The sequence below is a fragment of the Haliotis cracherodii genome, unplaced genomic scaffold (assembly GCF_022045235.1).
Source record: "Haliotis cracherodii isolate W230 unplaced genomic scaffold, xgHalCrac1.p SCAF_16, whole genome shotgun sequence".
In the NCBI taxonomy this organism is placed as follows: Eukaryota; Metazoa; Mollusca; class Gastropoda; order Lepetellida; family Haliotidae; genus Haliotis; species Haliotis cracherodii.
The window spans coordinates 28,525,600-28,547,965 of NW_027266271.1; the positions used below are offsets into that span (position 1 = coordinate 28,525,600).

Sequence of the window (22,366 nt, forward strand, 5' to 3'; positions counted from 1 at the left end):
GGGCGGGGAAAGGAGGAACATGATTGAGTCTGGTCCATGGACTGTAATTGTCCCAATATTATCTAGTATCTAAACATATTGCTGCTTGTTTTTAGGGGGAAGGGTTGGTTTTGGTGCTTTTGGAGATGCACATTGTCCCAAAATATATAGAGATACTGTAAAGGGATTTTATGATTCCAATATGATATTTTACACATTACTCTAACTGGTAAATCATTATCTGAGGACTAGATATTCGTCACAGGAATGGCCTAAACAATGGTAGTTGTTTGCCTGGATTAATTTGTCACATTTCTTAGATAATTTGCTATTCAAATTGTATTTCCTCCTCTGCTAGCCATTGTTTTATATGCAGGGATTAATGTTAAGAGGATTTTCTCGTAAACTAAATCGGACATAGCAATCAGCTCACTTTCTTCATATTTCCAAATGTATACCAAATCACATTAGTGTTGGTGCTGTGATCGGTATGTAGAACAAACCCAAGATATCTCTTTATATTAGGTTCCAAATCATAAAAAGAGGTATCTACTCTACAGTGTGACTACATCACAGTAGGTTTATCTCCATTCTACCATGACAGCAACAACGCTTTGGAAACGGCGCTCTCTTGCAACGCGTAACAACACAGGCACACATTTCAGCAATCTTAGAACATTCCGAAAAGTGGTCACAGGTACAATAGTTATATATGTAACAATTATTACTTAACTTCAAGATTAAAAACACCATAGTCGTGAGTAGTTCAAAATAAGTGTTCAAAACACATAGTTTTTCAAAAGTTGACAAATAACACTACAAACTTAGTCAAAAGACAGATGTTTCAATTTCTACCAACTTCTTGTACACTGTTGCACACTGTGGATTGACTGTCAATCCTTTGAATATTGAGCGAGCGGTCATTTCTAGGAAATCGAACATGCCATCATTTCTATTGTGGGGGTGACTGGTTGTAGAAAAAGGTTTTAAAATGCTAAACGAATACATTTCTACAACAAACCTTTTGAATTACCATTCTACTATACATTTAACATGTGTAAGTGTTCTTAGGTACTTAGCAATCACCCCCAGTAAATAATGATAACATCAAAATAATGCCTCTCCACCCCGAACTTGGATGTGGCAGAACTTGACCAACATCACGGTTACTCACACCTTGCAGCTGTCAATGGCTGTGGCTGACAATCTTGTGTTTACATTCTCCTTTGCAAGTTAAACCAAGCAAGATGACAACCCCGAGCTATGATGTGGTTCAACATTAACCTGTAGATTTACTGGGAATGATCGAGCCTGCTGTTACAATATGATCACCAATGGAACTGAGTGTGACTGAACAGTCGCTTTTTAGCCGGTCTATGAGTCGGAAATTTTGTCACGAGGTAGGGCCTATCTCAGTATCTGCATGATGAGACCTGTCAGTTTCAAGATTTCATGGATTCCAAGCCAGATTGTGAATGGAATTAGACATTCATGGCCCAGAAATAGTGGGTCGTGTATGATTTTCTTAATTGTGCGGGTTCTGAAATACATTTCATCAATTTATGTCGGGACATTGTTTTCGTGGATTTTCAAATGGACAAGTGTTTTCTGAGTTATTGACTTTCAAATCCTTACGATGGTAGTTGACGGAGATGGCAACGAATATCGATCACAAAAAGGTTTTTAAACATGTTGTCATGAATAAAGATTTTCCAAACAATTTTTATACTGTTATATTTTGCTTTCATTGTCGGTTGCTTCAATGTGGAAGTGGCTTAAATTGTCCCGATTCCGGTCACCAGAGAACCTTTGCCTAACAGTTTCATAAACATTTCATCTGTATGCAAAAGATATCCCTTCGTTAAATCTTTTAATGTCATCATCGAAGAAGTCAGGGTTGCAGCCTAGCCACCGCCCAAAATATCCAATATCAATACCTTCTTTCCTCTATTTGACGCTATGCCGTCTTTTAATTTCGCGAGAGGCCTTGACTCAGCGTGTATTAGAGACCTGGCTGGTATTAGAGACCCAGCGTGTATTAGAGGAAATATAGATACGTTTTACAGCTCATATGGTGTGATCGATCAGGAGCCATTTTCTATGAATCAATATGTCGGCTGTCTATGTATTCATACGAACATTTATTTTGTGAAAAGGCTTAATATTTTTGAAAGGGTTTCCGTAGCAAAAAGGAAACCTCATTTTAACCAGTCAGAATCAAGCATTCATCAATGTCATCTTAGTAGAATCCCATATAATTATCATATCATGTCATATCATGAAATCATCTCTCTGCTTCAGTGTCATAATTGTTGATCAATGAACACTCATGCTAATATCACAGGTGGCAGAGTAACACGTTTATTCTTACAAAAGGTATGGCAGCCCTATCCATGTTCGCTGTGGTCACGTTGTTCCTTCATTACAAAGCTAGTGCTGAAGATCATACAGCATTATCTGCAAACCATATTCTGAGTGTACTCAGTTTACTCTTCCATGAAGGAGGCTGTAGTTGAAGGCATACAGAGCGTTGCCTCATGTGCTGTACAGTGTGCCACAGACACCAGATGTGTGGCTTTCAGTGTGTCTTCAACTGATGACATGTGTATGCTTCACCGTGATATGTTTCTGACAGGAATCTGCTACAGTGGGAAGTGGCGCCACTACAATGTAAGTCAAAACTATATTATGTTTTATTATACAAAAATATATTTGATGTTTAATTTACATGATATACGGATTTGTTGCTGATCATTTAGATATTTTATTCTTGAGGTTTTTTTTAGCAAACATTGGAAAAAGCAGAATGCTTGACAGCATCCCCGTGATCGAATATTCTCGTTACGACTAACCATAGTCAATAAAATAAAGAAACAATTTGAAACTCTGGACTAGATCCGTGCCAAGACTCACACTGTGACTAGAGATATTACATAGCAGACGTTTATCATATAAAGATGATATTCTTTAAGTTGATTTGTAACCTAACAACAAACGATGTGACTGTCGATCAATTTTGCATGCATACGCTCATGTCATGTCTTGTGTTGACAAACTATTCTTCGATACAATTGGATGTTGCATGTCTGTCAGTGTAAACAGGAATTTATTTGTGTATTTACTAAATTTACAAATTCCAAATATCATGAACTCAAAAATGCGTCAGTTATGGCCATAGTTTTCAAAATGGCTGCTGTGAAGTCGAAGCCATTGAATATTTTGTTAACAAGTATGTCAAGTTTCAGCTTCATTGGTCCAGGTGGCGACGGATGTCCAATATGCAGGAATGATGATTCGGGGGGAACCACGATTTGAACAATAATTATTCACACACGTACACATCACTCTTAACAACTTACAGGTACAGAACCGCTGCATGGATGGGGGCGAATATGACCAGGTCAACCTTACCTGTCAATGTTATGGTGGCTACATCGGTCGATTCTGTGAAAGGATCATGCAGGGTACGACGTTACATCACAATTGAACAGTCATTTCTCGTTTAGACAATTCTAGAATTCACACAAAAGTATTACATGTATAAACATGTAATCATAAATATATAGCTCTTATTTTGAATAATTCGTTTCTTGGAATGTGAAAAAGACATTATATCCAAGGGTCAGGAATATACCTTATTCATCCAAATATGGCCCCTGGCCCATTCAGGGTCAGGTGCCACATGATAATCGTTGGCTATACATTTATTCAAAAGAACGAAGATGGATCTACCGATTTCAATCTGTCATGGCAAGAGTACAAAGATGGCTTTGGACAGCTTTCCAAGGACAAAATTGCTTACATTAAAAATAGGTGCAGTCAAATGCTCATATTTTTAACCAAGGATATGAGTTCGAGTACGGGTATACAAATCGTTCTCCCTATCCCAAGACGGTCTGTACTCAATGACATATACAGACACATTGGGAAGCAAACACCAGGAAAGCATGGTTGTGATTGTTTAGGCGAATTGAAAGGACATCCCTCCTCTACCTTCGACCATGATAACGATGACAGCCCCCTGAACTGCGCTCAAATACACCAGTGCACATCGTGTAGCTTTTATATCATTATATCAAACTCACTATGTGTGTGTGACCTATACAAATTAACACATTTCATACCATTCATTTCATTCTTACGTAAAAATATCCAGCGGTTTCATTTTCGATTAAATATGTTTGAGATATGCTTTTCATACACAAATCTATTGATTGTTAAGACAAAATTCAGACTCTATGTTGTACGCAAACACTTCCAGAAGTGTTTGTGAATATTGAATGTAAATATATATCTTCAAGCAAAATCAGCTGTCGCAGATATCACAGAATGTGTCATCTATTTGCCTTGCACACAGTTCAGAACAGTTTATGTCGACCTGAGCACTGCAAAATAATTATTGACTTGTACTATTCACAATTATTCGCTACTTTGTCCGTGCTAGATTCATTTATGTGTTTTATGGTATCAAATAAAGATATAAAATGTCTTGTTCACCTGGATATGTCATTATAGGATTAAAATGTCAACACATACCACCACGTAACAAATGTTTCTGTTTCCTGCATAAATACTGAGGATTAAAAAGTAAAGGTAAATTCTAATGATTTGAAAAAAAATGGCGAAGTAAATGTGCCATGGCACTGAAGTTCACCTGGAAATTAGGTTAAAACGTCAACAATTACGACCATTCAACAAACGTTTGTGTCTTCGATCTTCAAATATTTTCTGCATAAATATAGTAAGTCTGGAAAGTTTTGAAAGCAGGAAAATACTACAAAAAATGTGAGTGATACACATTCGCAAAAGTTTCATGATGCAGGTACTCTTTTTGCAGACCAACAAGGAACTAAAAGCTCTCAAGAGGCATATTTGTGTTATACCCTTTCCACACATTGTCAAAGTAGCCAGTATATTATTGCAAATACTGTTTCCTTAAATAAATATTGTCATTCAGTGTCAATGGTGCAATGATTTATCTGCCACATCTTGTCAAGTTTCATAATCCTTCATACAATCAAGAAAGGACAAGGAAGTCACAAAAAGTATTTGAGACAAGTGGAATTAATATCATTGGGGTTCTCAAAATCTCAAAGAACTTTCTTGACTTTTTCAATCTCAGTAAAGAACCAAGTTTTTACACCACTATCCCACATGACATGCCTTAGGAAAAACTTAATTCCTTGATCCATGGGACTTTCATTGCAACACGTGATGACTATATCTAGTATTTATCTACAGTTTGAAAATTCTACACAGTGTAAAACCGGATGTTTAATGGTTATATTTTCAAAAGATTAGGGTTCAGAGAACACTTGATTTGTCACACTTGATTTATTTCGGTTGACTACATTTTGACGATGCATATTAGTGACTCAGATAATTTGTCAAATAAATATTAATAGAATTCAGGCATGTATGAAACTGCTTTGTAGACGTGGGGTGGCATATGATTCTGATAGCAGTGAGTTCTAGTACCCCAGTTTTGTAATCACATGTGGAAGGACCAAGAGGTTAACTTAGTGTCCAAGTACGTCCATACATTTCTGATGTTCCTCAAATGGATATCACAAGATCTTGTTGAACTCAGTGCCTCTTGGCGTCACATTGCCAGTAAAAATTACACCAAGATGTTTGAGCTGACCTGCCAGTTTCTTATTTGATCCCACAGTTAGCTGTGTGCTGTGAACAGATAAATCACTTTACCGTTGCTACTGAGTAATTTTGTATGTCACGGCGTGACATGGAGTTGAATCTTTGACAATTTCTGTTCAATATTCCAAATCATTGCAATGCATGCTATTAATTCCTCACTTCTTACAACAATTGTCTTCCCATGCATACTCTCAATAATCTTAGCCAATGTATGCAACATCATGAATGAATGGATCAAAAATGCTACAAAGTATCAAAAGGATGTGTGCCTTGGTTACATTTTCAAACGATTAGGGTACAGATTTGTTTCTGTTGACTACCATTTGGATAATGCATATTAGTGGCTTCGGCAATCTGTCAAATAAATATTAACGGAATTCGCGCATGTTTGAATCGTAACTGATTGTGCAATTTTTGTGATGTGATAGGTGTCTCCATACCGGCAGACATGAAAATGATCAAGTGTTTTTATGATGTTTCGAAAACGAATATAAGGTTATTAGAGACGCTTCGGAATGATTATTGGTGTTTTGACACCCATAGTTGTGCAACTGAAGTTTCCATGCAACCATTTTCATTTGGATAAATAACTACGTTGAGAATTTGTTAAATGTGACAATGGCGAAATTGTTGATGTACTATATTTTCAGAAGACGTCTATTGTAAATAAAAGCCAGAAAACCCTTTTCATAGTCAAAAGAAATCTCTGTGTCGAAATTCAGTGTCGATGTATGAGCTTGCTTGAGTGTACATGTACCTCAATAGTTGTGTAATGCAGACACCAAAGGTTGGAGCTTCTGGAATATTGCTCGACATAAAGGGAAGGTTGACTAATAATAATAAAGGGAAGTCATCCCTCGTTTGTCATATTGTCAGTATGAATTACACCAAGATGTTTGAGCTGACCTGCTGGTTTCTCATTCCATCCCCCTACAGTGAGGTGTGTGCTGTGAACAGATTTCAGCTTTTGTCATGTACAACTCATCGTGTTGTCTTGACAAGTTACTTGATATCCAACTACGAAAGAGTTTTCTAATTATAAGCATGTTAAGCTCATATGGTAGAATAGCATGAACAAGACTAAATATTAACATCTCCGTGTTGATTGTTTCTATCTGTGTCTCTTGAATATCATGTCTTATCAAAGAACATGGAATAAGTATGATAGGGAGGCAGAAGCTTTAGCTATTCTGTTTAGAAGTAATAATATGTCCCATTTCATCGAACTTGTGGAATCGGATAACTATGTCTATTTCAGCGTTGTCAGCAGTCGGAAAGCAGCATGTCAAATAGTGCTGATTCACATGATGGGTTGAGAGATTCTGGAGAAAGTGCACTTGTTGCTGATTCTGTTCTTAGTAAAGAACGTGATAAGGGACAGCTATTCATAAATGTACACAGTCCTGTGGGAATGATCGTCTTCCAAATGATTCACGAACACTCATTCAAACAGCCGATGTTAGGGGGCTACCATTTGACTTCAAGGGTGGAGGGATTTTGGTTTGAGATCAGCATTATTGTCTTTTTGTTCAGGAGCTTAATTATATTTTCAAACATAGAAACCTGCTCAACCATTTTTAAATGAATGAATGAAAGTCGGTGCTATTGGAGCAGGGAGAAGAAACTTCAAGAAAAGGATCGTGGCTCGGTTACTCCAGCTGATTACATGTATGCGCCTCTGGCAGCAAATTTGGAAGGTGTTGAGTCTCCTTTCTTATCTAGAGGAGGGGGTCCAAGATTCGCTGCCATGCAGCAATTTGCTTAAAACGCAGGCTCGGTAGACTTCAATCTTGCTGTGGGTTGCCAGCTTGCTGTTCCCGACACTCTCTTCGTCATCCTGGTGAGGCTGGTGGATGCTCTGCCAATGCGCCAGCATCCAAGGACAGATTGTCCGTGATGGATTGCCAGATTGAACAGATTGCTCGGATGTGCGACGTCAAAACGAGGCAATTTGGCCAAGGAGTTTAACTTAAGCTTCGGGTATACAAAGGATGTGATATCGTCCAATAACCATCAAAAAGCCAGGTATGCTGGACTATCAAATTGTGATGATGCCATGTGTTCGCGAAAAGGTGTGTCACAAACACATGCACGTTTTGGTGTAGGTTCTGAGACCGTTATCATGCACGTGCCATATAACATGTACTATAGACCTATGGCCTATCAGTATTATGAATAAACCAATACTGATTGGATTTTACGCCCAAATGGAATCAGTTTCAGTGGATAATTGAGACTGGTTATTCTCTGGCTTTGACGTTTCATATTTCATTTATGCTATAGACAATTGGTAATGGATGTAGAATGAAATAGAAATTTGAAAGTTGTCCCCACAGCACACTGCATAGAAGTTACACTGGTTCTAATCATCGTATCATGGTGTGAATTATCACTTGAGAATTAAAGATATAGGTCCTTTTGTAGATAACAAGCATTATTCGAAATACGGTTTTGGAGGTCTGCTATCACAGTACCAATTTGGAAGGGACCAATACAAGTAACGAATCGCGATAAAACGGACACCTTTTGTTCTATTTGTCACGCCCATCATTATTGAGGGACAATGTACATCGGTAATGAGGGACAATGTCACCGTCATCACATGTATATCAGTAATGAGGGACAATGTCACCGTCATCACATGTACATCAGTAATGAGGGACAATATCACAGTCATCACATGTATATCAGTAATGAGGGACAATGTCACCGTCGTCACATGTACATCGGTAATGAGGGACAATGTCTCCGTCGCCACATGTACATCGGTAATGAGGGACAATGTCACAGTCATCACATGTACATCAGTAATGAGGGACAATGTCACCGTCGTCACATGTACATCGGTAATGAGGGACAATGTCTCCGTCGTCACATGTACATCGGTAATGAGGGACAATGTCACAGTCATCACATGTACATCAGTAATGAGGGACAATGTCACCGTCGTCACATGTACATCGGTAATGAGGGACAATGTCACAGTTGTCACATGTACATCAGTAATGAGGGACAATGTCACAGTCGTCACATGTACATCGGTAATGAGGGACAATGTCACAGTCATCACATGTACATCAGTAATGAGGGACAATGTCACCGTCGTCACATTTACGTTGGTAATGAGGGACAATGTCACCGTCGTCATATGTACATCGTTAATGAGGGACAATGTCACCGTCGTCACATGTACATCAGTAATGAGGGACAATGTTACCGTCGTCACATGTACATCGGTAATGAGGGACAATGTCACAGTTGTCACATGCACATCACTAACTAATCGCGTTGAAAAACTGCCTCCCCCACCCTTTCCCTTTCCAGATATATTATCTACTGGTTGGGTCATTCGTGCACTTTCCAGTCGATGATGCTCTGGATGGCATTGGTGTTGAATGGAAAAGAAACCTTATTAGTCATACCATTAGGCAGACATCGACCGTTTGTCCAACATGATATATGTGTTCATTACCCAATAATCATCTTCAACTTTGTATCGAACAACATATATAGACATCAGAAATCGATTGATCCACAACGAAATGAAAACACTTAAAGACATATTCACATCCGATGAACATCATTATGAAAGCATGTTATGTTTGTGTCAATATAGAAATTAGTGTCCTTGTTTTCGTTTCCACAAGAATTCTGCTTTTAACAGATATATTGTAGGATTATGGAACGTTCTTTTTTAATTATTGTTTTGCTCCTTTTGCAGTGTTGCAATTTACAAGGTTTCAGCAAAATCAGTTACAGGTTGGTGGTACAGACGATATTATGGAATGGGAATAGATGTTACTTCAGACAACCGTCCATCAATTCACTGAGACAACTACCGACAGCGTTACGAAGTGCAGGGTCACTGTTGAAGTAACTCAGAAGGAACTGCCGCACGCTGAGTGGGCGAGCTTATATGAGTGATCTGACAAGTCAATATGACGTCATGATAACACACAAATTTCATTGTTTATGCATAAACGGGTGACGTCATGTAAAAACACACCCAAGTGGGCCATTTGACAAGGACGTAAGTTGGAATGGTAATAAATATCCATTAAACGATTTCAAGACCCAAATCGTCACGATATGGCTGAAATATTGCCGATGTGACGTTAAACTTTAACTCACTCAAGACCAAAAAACGCGTAGGTCTTTGGTTTCAAAACCTACCTGCCATGTCGTCTTTACATCTTCATGAAACGGTACTGTGGAATGTCCACGATTTATGTTTATATTCCAGTCCAACACACAAATTAGTTCTGCGCTATACTCTGGATGAGAACAACAAAACAAAACACCAATCATAATCCTGTGGAGTACGGTATATCTACAGTTTATGAATAGCAATGCTCATATTATACACAGCAATCGGTGATTCAACAGTGTTTTTTCCCGTTGTGTTCGTCTTGCCTTCTTCTGGAATCTGGCAGACAACGATCGGGAAAAAACCCCTCGTAATGGTCAAAAACATGTTAAAGTGAGTTTTTTTTGGTCATAACACATATTTGTCCGAAAACTCCTCATGCCGAGTCCACTTATCAGGTCCCAGTGACCCAGATTCCCTGTTGATTGGCATGCCAAGTGTCATTTGCATAAAGCCATCCATATTTTTTTGGTATGTGTTTCTTACCGCAAACATCAAGTAACTATGAGTGGGCGGACGAAATAAAATATATTATTCATTAAAAAATGTGTAAGTTATTTTATGACATTTAAAACAATTTTGAAACACTTGGTACTAATATATAGTCTATGAATTAATGTATGATGTAGATGGAGTCGCTTTGCCAGGGAAACTAATTTGTAATGAACAACTGAAGATAGATAAGGCTGACCTGGTTCTTATATGACAATATGACATGCAATGGTAGATCTAGTAGTATTTCATTTATTAGATCGGTGCACAATTTTCCACAGCGGCAGGAAAACTTGAGACACGAAAACGATATATAATTTAACGTCTGAATGGAGATAAAACATGGACAGTCTCACATCCTTCGATTCCATGTTCAGATAGATATTTGATTACATTAATTCTGTCATGGGCGAAAGCATGCATTTCAACATTATTTTCAAGATTATTCAGGTCGTGGGCTACACGGATCATCCACTCTTATAACTACTACTCATGCACACAAGCTTGATCTCGAAGCTCAAAACAACAATGTAGCTCTCAGATGCATTTTTCCCCATCCATGTCGAGCATCAGTCATAATGTCAACGACTCGACAACTTCCAGGTTAGTGGATTTCAACAATGTAATACACACAGCCTCATTCACGGCTTCATCACAAGATTCCTTCCAAATAGCTACCCACGTGATCAGGGTTATGACCTCGGGATGAATTAATTCTAATTTGCATTTTTAGGAAAGAAATGTTTTCGTGAATACTATTTTTAAAAAACTTGCTGTACATGGTAATTTTGAATTGCACTACGGATTTCTTCAATTTATTCTCTTTCTGACCACTCGATCTCCTCGCAACCACGACCCGTGAGTTGGACAACTTTCAACAACTTTGCAAGTTCGCTTGTCTTCAACATGAGCAACGCAACATTTTTGTGTGACGCTTAATTTGACGGAGACTTGTTAGAGATGATCAAGGGAGCCTTTGGTCGTTTCGATTAAGACACTGGTGAATTTACCGTGGAGAAAGTTCCACTTCAAGATTATATCATTCCGGCTGTCAACTCGAATCAATCGATTCTTGGGATTAGTGAATCAGTGTCATAGCCAGATTTCACTGTGGAACCAGATGAAGGCGAAAATGTCTTTCCACACTGTTTTTGTCAAGAATGCTGTACACGGCACAGACAATCGCGGTTAGAGAATGGTGCCGCCACCATCATCCAGAAATCCGACGATTCGAAAACAGCGCTACAAATACTTCTGGATTGCGCTAAATAGACGAAGTGTTTGGAGAGATCCTAGATACTCGGACTTGAAGGACCGAATATTAAACGTAGCAGCAGATGAAGGATTGGTGTGGACAAAACGGGAAGTGATGCCAGATTGTATTTTAGAACTTGTGCGCGAAGTGTATCCAAATCCACCAGACAGAAACTACACGGGACACATGTGGATCTAATGATCAAACTCAGTTGCGTCGCACTGTACTTTATCTATGTACCGTCAAATGTGGCTACCTATTTTAGAGGCTTTTTCGTTAGCAAAACAGAAACTTGGACGCCATTTAACACTTTTTGCTTTTCAAACCAGTGTTTAATTTAAAAATTCAATAATATACAAATCCGTTAAATTGCAAAGTGAGAGGTTGGTCCAGGACCGCGCGACCGCAATTCTCGCACTGCGTTGATTTTCCAGACCTATGCGTCTGAACATTAACTCGGCAACCAAGATTCCAGCGATAATGAAGTGAATCACAAGCTTTTTGTCAGAGATCTCGCGAGACCCGAGTTGTATGCAACTCTACGTCGTGTGAATGCCGAGTTGTATACAACTTCTGTTCGTGCAACTAATTGCATACAACTAGTTGTACCGTGCGAATGCTCCTTTGAATAGAGAAGACAGATGGCAGACCGAGAGAGACAACGTCGGGACAGACAGAGAGACCTTGGGTTGACGAACAGGCAATCATCACGAGCAGCACACAGTGAAATGGTCCCGAGTAAGAGCCAGAGCCAGTCATTTGTACTCCAGTTAATAAACCTTTTTATTCTTGAACAAAGAAACGTGTTGTGTAACACTTCGGATTTGATTAATGTTACACATTAATCTTAAAATAAAGTTCTTACAGTTTTGAAGCTTAGTGGGTTTTTTAAAAATATAAACTGGTTTGAACTGGGATATAACATAACTATCTTTCCATCAATTCAAGCGGGTGGCGTCCTTGTAATGCTGGAAGAGCATAGAAATTAGACACATTTGTTTCCGTTTGTCTAGTGTGCAGATTGTATTGAGGTTGTGTGAGTGGCGAGTGGTACCGGCATGGTTTTCCAACGCTTGATTTTTCCGATCCGATCTTTAGACATAAAGGGGGAACAAACACGACAATCATTTTAATACTATTTTGCCAACTGACAATGATACTGAATGGCAGAAACATCAAAACCAGTTGTAAAAACGCCTAGATGGTTGTATGTCAGACACTACTTCATTTAAACACCGAATATCATGATGGTGTATCTGTCAATGGTGAAATTGATAATTGATCATTCTAAAGGATAATGAACGAATCAGTTTTCCGAATGTAACAATATGAAAAACATTATTTTGTTTTGTCAAAATTAATATGCCTGTTTGAAGTAGCTTGTTTGTTTGTTATTTAACGCCGCACACAGCAATACTCCAGCCATACTACGGCGGTCTGTAAACAATCGAGTCTGGAGCAGGCGATGAGCATCAATCTACACAATTGGGATACGATGTCATGCGTTAACCTGACCGCCCGATCCCTTTAATCGCCTCTTACGACAAGATTAGTCGTCTTTTAGGGCAAGCATGGGTTGCTGAAGAGCTTTTTAATCCGGGCCTTCATGTGTATATTTAAAGTAGTACCTAGATCATATGTTATATAGTATTTATCATATATGGATAAGTTTCTCGGCAGGATAGGGCTAACGGATAAAAATGCTATCCGTTGGGGTCATAATTATATAGATAAAGATAAAATATGTGGGAGGTGCTACTTTCAGTGTTTCCAAACAAACAAGGCGTCGCCTTGTTGGAGAATCAAAACGATAGTACAATGTACTGAACAAGGTACTGAAAATCATTGTCTATTGTCCGTCAACCTTCATCCTGGATTCAAACACAATCAGAGTGATGCACCTAGTCTGCAGCACACCGACCAAATCCACTGTCACCGACCGAGGCTTCCACAAAACTGATAGACCAGATCATTTACTTTGTGTACCCCTCTGATAAGTGTAAATTTAACTGTTGGACGATCTGGAAAACGTGTTATAACTGTTGTACGATCTGAGGAACATGTTATAACTGCTGTACCATCTGGGGAACGTGTTATAACTGCTGTACCATCTGGGGAACGTGTTATAACTGTTGGACTATCTGGGGAACGTGTTATACCTGCTGTACGATTCGGGGAAAATGTTATAACTGTTGGACGATCTGGAGGACGTGTTACACCTGCTGTGCTATCTGGAGGACGTGTTATACCTGCTGCGCTATCTGGGGAACGTGTTATAACTGTTGTACGATATGGAGAACGTGTTATAACTGATTTACGATCTGGAGAACGTATTATACCTGCTGTGCGATCTGGGGAACATGTTATACCTGCTGTACGATATGGAGAACGTGTTATTACCGTTGTGCGATCTGGAGAACGTGTTATACCTGCTGCACGATATAGAGAACGTGTTATACCTGCTGTACGATATAGAAAACGTGTTATAACTGATGTACGAAATGGAGAACGTGTTACAACTGATGTACGATATGGAGAACGTGTTAAAACTGATGCACGATCTGGAGAACGTGAACGTGTTATACCTGCTGTGCGATCTGGGGAACATGTTATACCTATTGTACGATATGGAGAACTGATTTACGATATAGAGAACGTGTTATACCTGCTGTGTGATCTGGGGCACATGTTGTTGAGAACATGTTGTTACAACTGTTGGACGATCTGGGATCATATTATTATAAAAACGGAACGTGCAATATGACACACATTCAGCCAGTGACGTCAAGGTACAATATCACACAATCAGACAGTGACGTCAACGTGACACACAATCTGCCAGTGACGTCAAGGCACAACATGTCAGCAGAGACCATCGATTATATGGTCTCCGAAGTCAGACAATCAGCCATTGATACATTGTAATTAGCCGATTCCCAATTCAGACAGCTCTTACTTCAAGTCATGGGTCGGACCCGGAATCCCTGGAGTTACAGGAATTACTGAAACTGTCAAACTATTGACAAGATGAACATAGGCTGTATTTAAAAACAAACACATTCATAGAGCAGGGGCAACATTTGGAAGGTTCGTGGATCGAAAAGGCGAAAACATTATTGCTGTATCTGTAGACAGGTGAACGCCGGTATTGTTTGATGGCTGTGTCAGTAATGCTGGTCCCCGTCACTCCACGCCAGCTTACACTGAGCGGACACTGCATGGTGCAATGCCATCTCACCAAGAAAATTAAAACAAGCGTATTCGATGTTAGAGAGATTTGATAAACGGACAGCCTCACGAAGCGATAACCAGCATTAGAGACATTTGGTGCATGCTTATCTTAATCTTTTTGTTATTCGATTTTAACAAGCACAAATGTGTGAAATGACTTCAAACCATTTACGTCACCTTCACTTGACACATATCATTAAACGCAAATGTCCCTGTCTCTGATGTCTCCAGAACTCAGTTGCCTCCCCTGTTGGAATTTTGCTATCGACCACACACACATGTGTAAATAAGACAAGATGTCGATTTTCACGAATTGCGAATTGCGTATGAATGATACCGTATGTTATCAATCTCAAATCAAACGGTATTAGCACCACGCGAAGTGGCCCTACCTTTGCCCCCTCCCCCTTTTTAGCAGGGCCCCTCAAGGCCCAATGATGGCCCCGTCACGAGCGCCACTTCGCCTCTCATCCCACCTGCCTGCTGTGTAGGTCGTCTTGTCTAACCACTGTCTGTGTGTTTAAATATCACTGTTTACAATAGCAGTACCACGGTCATGCATCAGTCCGATCCCACCACGATAGATAATCGAGACTAGATTGTGTGAGATTAATTCAGACCGATTATTTTGATCTCAACACAACACATACAACCGCGCCCTGCTGAAGTGTTCAAATTACAAATTTGCCGTGTCAAGGTATTCTTGACATGTACTCCAAACTAGGTCATTTCTTATACGGGCAATGTGAGATGATAACACGACCCCTGTTTGTATTTTAACACACCATGGTGGATACATTTGCATCATACCTTGATTTGTTACTCTCCTATGTACCAATGGATGGATTACTGAGAGGCTTAAGTACTCCAACTTCTAAATGCCAATCAAAGAAGTTATCACATTTGTTCTTTATTCGTGCATATAAATGAAATATTAATGCCCCAACTGTGTTTATCGATGCGGAACAGCCCGCCAGTTAGCCCTATCCGAGGATATTTAATTTAAGGCCCACTTCCTGCAGAGCTGATCATAAACACATCTCCATTAAAACTCAAGGTTAGTCTTAAATTCGGCATCTTAGACAGCTACGAATGCTTGGTCCACCACCATGTGTAATGTAATCAAGTACAGTGTTGATCTGAACCATTTAAACGTTGAAACACAGACGCAAGCTTATTGTTTTGTGCTTAAGTATGAGTTCGGATTCCGGGAATTCCCAGGGCACCTGCTTCCTCACACCGCCCAGTTAAATATCCATATTAGGCATTGTCGATCACCGCTGTTTCTGAGAATCACGTCAGTGTACAGCATTATTTCGTCATATTGCCCAGAGAGCAGTGACGGGAGGTTGTGAAAAGCGCCCGTCTTTTGTGTGAGATCAAGATACGACCTGGTTACATCATGCAGCCGTGGAGTCTCATCGTCTTCGTTGCAGGTAACATTTTATATTTATATTTCAGTTTTCTGTAGCATAACGTCAACTGACGAACATACAGCAGAACCTTTCTCCCGAAGCGCGCATTTGGCATATTAATTATCGCTAACCAAAGCTTCATACATCTGACATATGAATGATTAGGTACAGCGTATCGGTAAGACTCGCTGATGCATTGTTTATTTCTAATACAGGGTATTTACACTTGCAAACGACCCGTGGAGATCCGGGTTAGAATTCAGCAGCCCATTCGTGCTTTGAACAACAAACAAACCATTGCAAACTCGCATGATAACCTCTTTTGACGGCCCCATAATCCTGCAAAATGAACAAGATATTTAGTTTTTGTTTTTATCCAACATCCACGTATCTGGTACACAGCAGTGTTTCCATATGAGATAATGTTGGTTAATAGCTGTTTCCAGGTGTAAGTCACGCGATATTTCGCACTGTGAACCGAGAGGTGGTTAGGCAGAAGAGGTCTGTCGTGCCCCAGGCAGACTTTTGTATACGCTAGAGAAAGGGGGCCATAGACTTCATACCCGACCCGGTACACAATCAAACGGGACACTTAAGGCAATCCCCCGTTGTCGTCATCGATCGATTCCGTAGTCGTATTTCGTAGAAAAGAAACACAGCATCGCAGCTGGCTGGAAGTCAGACGTCATTTTGGACTGCATTTCTACATCATAACACAATCGAAGATCAGCAAAATTATTTTCAGTAATCGTCAATAAGCAGTGTGAGTTTTGGTTCAGTCTGATTGGATAATTGACGGCAATTGTTCAGTTGGTTACATTCGCACATATATATACTCAACAACAAAAGTCCCTGTGACACCAATATTTTAGTGTATTTTTCAAACAAGTAAAGTTTGGTTTTCAATATTGTAGTACATGTGTGGAATCAAGTCACCAAAACGCAACTGCTACAGAAAAGCATGCATTCCATGAAAAAGTTGACTTTTATGCAAGCCCCTTGCATTTCATTACCCAAGAATGGGTATAAAAACGTGCGTTAACTGGATTCAATATGCATTGTTTAGCATCGTGTTACAACAACAATCGTGTAGTTATTGACAGAACCCTGGTATCCAGAAATGGGTCTGCGCATGCGCGAAGACGGCATTGTGGGTAATGCGTGCGCCTCCAAGGTGGCGGCACTTCCGGTTCCGGGAGGCGTGGGGGGCATCTCCCCATCAAAGATGGCGGCGGAGGAGGAGGGAGGGAGGAGGAGGAGGGTTCTTTGTTTTGGTGTGATGGATGTGGAGGGTAGTCAAAGCAAGGATGGAAGCGATCTTTCGGGAGAGATGGGTTGCCCTGAAAAGGGCCGTTTGGAGGAAGATGATGAAAAAACGGGAAACGGAATCAGGAACCGGAAGGGTCATCCTAGCTACTTTGGCTGTTGGACTCAGTGGTAGCTGCATGGTGGCCAACGACCAAAGTAGCTACAGTTGTAGCATGGCGTTTTGTGGTGTTCTGGCTTTGGCTTGAACTCGTCTGCACGAGTCAATTATTCTATTCACTCTGATGGTGCACAAGTCAACCATTTGACCCATTCCTCCAATGGTGACATCGTCCCTGATTACACTATGTGTATCGTAACACCTTAAGATGCATCGTCCCGAGGTATTGGATTCGCCACCCCATCGCATCGTGTGGGTGTACAGCGAATGGCAACCGCTCCATCATGAGTTGGAAGAGATGGCAGACCGCTTAGGGGTCACTCTTGAGTTTGTGCAATGCATGAATGAAGCGGATCGTGCCTTGCCTGAAAAAGGAGTGGCCCTGCATTGGCTTGTCATCCATAATTTGCTGGGCAACAAAGTGCTGCGATGGTTCACCAAGAAAAGTCATCACCGAAACACATCTGTGCTGTATCTCATGAGGCCTATGAAGACGCCACCCAAGAACCATGCGCTCAACTGTTCTTTGATACGTGGCCAATGCAGAAGGCCCAGACCGCTGAAGACATGGCCCATGCGGGATTTGTGTACACGGAAAGCACCGACAGCGTGTTCTGTCACGTATGTCTGTCGATCTATACCTCTATTAACGTCTGTTTGTAGTCACGTGTGGCACCACGTTTGCATCGAGACACGAGTAAACAAAAATGCCACACAGGCATACACGAGTGCCAACACATGCATGGAAACACAAACGTACACCACGTAGGCATTCCTACATCACGTCCATGTCTGTCCATGTTGGTCCACCTTTAGAATTCAGATCACCGTTCCACAACATGATTGTGGTGGCGGTGGACATGTGGAAGAAGAGGATCGAAATCTGGCCCATCAGACGCTTGGGTTGTCGACCAATCAGAGGGTGCGCTCGCCCTGTTTGGGTCTCTGATTGGTCGAACCGGGGGTTTTGCTTTCTCTCCCATGGTAAAATCCATTTCCTATGGAAAAGAAACACAAGTGTCGGGTCGATTTGGAAAACCGAGGCTCAGGCCGGGCGCCGGAACGGATCAATCAGCGCTTCGCGTTGTGGACCAATCAGCGCGCTGCGTGTCGCACCAATCAGCGTGCAGCGATGTTCGATCCGGTCCCTTTCCTTTAAAAAAGGATCCTTGTAATACCTTCTACGCTTGTTTTTTTAATACAATCAAATAAGTGCATAAATTAAATCAACATGCTTAATGGACAAGAAGTAGTCACCAAACGTCGTTACAGACAATGAAGATAGATGCCTCTCAAAGACTCAAATAACAGCTGAAATGATCGACAGCTGATTGTAACGTTTATTTGCAAGAGGGGGTGAAACAATTTCTAAATGACGTTATTTGTTATTTGATTACATGAAGTGCGAAATGGCCCCATCAACATTCCCCATATATACTCCATATCTTCTGGTTTAATATCAAAACAGAGGTTACAACTAGCTATAGGGTATATAGTGCGAGCACCCCACGGGCACGGTTACTGACAAACTAAGAATGATTATCAGGAAGTAGCTGCAGGTGCGTCATAACGATTCTCATTCTCATTCTCATCCTGCCGTTGTTTCAGTGTTAGCGCTACCCGCCATCAGAAGCCAGGGCGCCCTCTCAGAATGTCCCAACCTTACACAGGACATCATCGGGTGTTCAACGCAGTTCCTGAATGAAACATCCATCAAAGGATTCTTCACAGATTTCGCAAAAGTTTTTAATTTTACATCTCTCCTGTCAAGCTCGAACACGTTCTTGTGTCAGGCATCGTACGTGTGTTTTTTATTTATTTTTATTTATGTAACAGTAGCCGTTCTCAATGTGTAGGGAATCACTGTGTACAATAGCCGGTTTCACTGTGTATAGTACCCGGTCTCACTGTGTACAGTAGCCGGTCTCACTGTACAGAAGCCGGTCTTACTCTGTATAGTAGCCGGACTTTCTCTGTACAGTAGCCGGTCTCACTCTGTACAGAAGTCAGTCTCACTCTGTACAGAAGCTAGTCTTACTCTGTACAGAAGCCAGTCACACTCTGTACAATAGCCGGTCTTACTCTGTACAGAAGCCGGTCTCACTCTGTACAGTAGCCAGTCTCACTCTGTACAGAAGCCAGTCACACTCTGTACAATAGCCGGTCTTACTCTGTACAGAAGCCGGTCTAACTCTGTACAGAAGCCGGTCTCACTCTGTACAGTAGCCAGTCTCACTCTGTACAGAAGCCAGTCACACTCTCTACAATAGCCGGTCTTACTCTGTACAGAAGCCGGTCTCACTCTGTAGAGAATCTGGACTCGCTGTGCACAATAGCCGTTTTCACTGTGTCCAGTACCTGGTATCACTGTGTACAGTACCCGGTCTCACTGTGTACAATAGCCGGTCTCACTCTGTACAGAAGCCGGTCTCACTCTGTACAGTAGCCAGTCTCACTCCGTACAGTAGCCGGTCTCACTCTGTACAGAAGCCAGTCTCACTCTGTACCATAGCCGGTCTCACTCTGTACAGTAGCTGGTCTCACTCTGCATAGTTGTCTCACTCTGTAGAGAATCTGGACTCGCTGTGCACAATAGCCGTTTTCACTGTGTCCAGTACCTGGTATCACTGTGTACAGTACCTGGTATCACTATGTGCAGTACCTGGTATCACTGTGTACAGTACCCGGTCTCACTGTGTACAATAGCCGGTCTCACTCTGTACAGAAGCTGGTCTCACTCTGTATAGTTGTCAGTCTCACTCTGTACAGAAGCCAGTCACACTCTGTACAATAGCCGGTCTCACTCTGTACAGTAGCTGGTCTCACTCTGCATAGTTGTCAGTCTCACTCTGTACAGTAGCCGGTCTCACTCTGTACAGAAGCCAGTCTCACTCTGTACAATAGCCGGTCTTACTCTGTACAGTAGCTGGTCTCACTCTGTATAGTTGTCAGTCTCACTCTGTACAGAAGCCAGTCTCACTCTGTACAATAGCCGGTCTTACTCTGTACAGTAGCTGGTCTCACTCTGTATTGTTGTCAGTCTCACTGTTTACTGTAGCTGGTCTCACTGTACAGTAGCCAGCGACGGTCGTGTCCATGGTGATTAAGTGTGTTGTCAGGTGTTCAGTTGAATGGCAGTTGGATGTTGTGTTTTCATTTTCCATCCGCGGCATTGTTGAGTAATTCATGTGTACACTTTTCCAGAACCAAGACACTTGTTTTCGACTTCTATGGATGTTTATATGACAAGTTCTTCGCTTGCATTCCATCTGCCTGGCAAAGAGCATTCACATCCTTAGACCAGACAAAAAAGGCACTTGACTACATGTGTAACAACAAAAACGGTAACTATGCTTGAAAGACTGGCCTTTACGTTGCAGCATCATGTTAGTGGGTTAGGGTTAGGGTTTGGGTAAGTTAGAGTTAGGGTTAGGGTAAGTTAGGGTTAGGGTTAGGGTTGGGGTAAGTTAGGGTTAGGGTTAGGTTCTAATATTTATTGTTACGAAATAAGTATTTACAAAAAGTAAACAAGCACTTGTAAATATATCACAGTCTTCAAAATCACAGCTGTTGCTATTTACTTGTACATATAAAACTTGTGACATTGAAGTTACGTTGCGTTATGTCCCCTGTAAGACCTTTTATGTACGCTTCAGTCAGTCAGACAGTCAGTCTTGATCTGAACCTCTGAATGTGTATTTATTCAGATGTGGACTATGCATGCCTGGCAGAAACTGGTAGGTCAACCGCCCTGCTGAACTGTGTGCTGTCTGGCCACAAAGGAGGTTCTGACTCTTCCACGCCTGATGGATACCTCGCAACCATCTGCAGGTATACCCAAAACATATTTCAAAATGTTCAATAGAATATTGAAAGAATGTATAAAAGGGCACACGAATATCACTCTGTTCTGTGTATCAGTTGAATACACGTGTGACTGCATCACTGTTTATCTCTGGATTTAGTAGCCAAAGATTATAACACAAATTCATAAAGCACCGCTTGATAAATGTATGATAGTAATTTTGAAATGTAAGAAAAATGAGGACGTGAGAATTTGGCCATCCTGATCTTCAGATATTTCGAAAATGCATCCTCACTGAGCCTGTCCCATTTAATTTTGGCATTTTCAGTTTATCGCAAGTGTCTGTGAGCTGTATTAAGACAGCCTATGGTTCGTGTCCAAAGAGAACTGGAGATGTCCTGGCAGAAGTGGAGAAGCTCGGGAAACCTGCTGCCTGTGACGCCTGTACCTCCCGGCCTTCACTTCTCCTCGTGCTGTTCTCAGTGCTGGTCTTCATGCTGGCCTTGCTCAAGTAGATACCCTAATGGCACTGATATAAACAATTCATCAAGAATTTGAACTTGTGTTATTTTTGTTGTAGATATTTCGAAACAGGGAAACTGAAATAATTTAACGAAAAGAGTTGGCCCAACTTCGTTACTTATTCACAGATAGTTATCTGTTTTAAAAAAACACCGATAAGATTTATATATTATTATTTCCCGACTGCAATGCTACCGTCCATTTGTTTTTCGGGACAAAAATATATAAACCTTCACTGTTCCGTCATCTCTCTGTGCTAGAGCAGATACCTCTTCACTTGTGTTTAATGTAATTTTGATGGATGCAGTTGGGTCTGTCGTGTATCGTGTCGGAGCAAATCACAAAATACGTTCACAAATTCACGAACATCGCATACATATGATCCAGATTGTGTGTGGTACACCTTGCCGGGCAGTAGACGCTTTGACAGATATCAATA

General features: G+C 40.9%; 1 protein-coding gene and 1 pseudogene across 1 annotated transcript; both read left to right on the forward strand.

The window, feature by feature from the left end:
* Positions 1 to 2,357: 2,357 nt before the first annotated feature.
* Positions 2,358 to 7,531, forward strand: LOC139463660 (uncharacterized; annotated as a pseudogene).
* Positions 7,532 to 15,766: 8,235 nt separating this feature from the next.
* LOC139464051 (uncharacterized) lies at positions 15,767 to 21,958 on the forward strand. Its single transcript, XM_071245577.1, has 6 exons — positions 15,767 to 15,816; positions 16,092 to 16,195; positions 19,209 to 19,398; positions 20,805 to 20,944; positions 21,308 to 21,431; positions 21,734 to 21,958. The coding sequence occupies exons 2-6, from the start codon at positions 16,162 to 16,164 to the stop codon at positions 21,918 to 21,920; spliced, it is 675 nt and encodes a 224-aa protein (XP_071101678.1). The 5' UTR covers positions 15,767 to 15,816; positions 16,092 to 16,161; the 3' UTR covers positions 21,921 to 21,958.
* The last annotated feature ends 408 nt before the right edge of the window (positions 21,959 to 22,366 follow it).

Bases quoted from the DNA above. Each gene is read 5' to 3' on its own strand.
- LOC139464051 (XM_071245577.1), top strand. From the start codon at position 16,162: ATGCAGCCGTGGAGTCTCATCGTCTTCGTTGCAG. The intron at 19,399-20,804 runs GTACGTGTGTTT...ACACTTTTCCAG, and splicing joins ACGTTCTTGTGTCAGGCATC to AACCAAGACACTTGTTTTCG. The intron at 21,432-21,733 runs GTATACCCAAAA...TGGCATTTTCAG, and splicing joins TACCTCGCAACCATCTGCAG to TTTATCGCAAGTGTCTGTGA.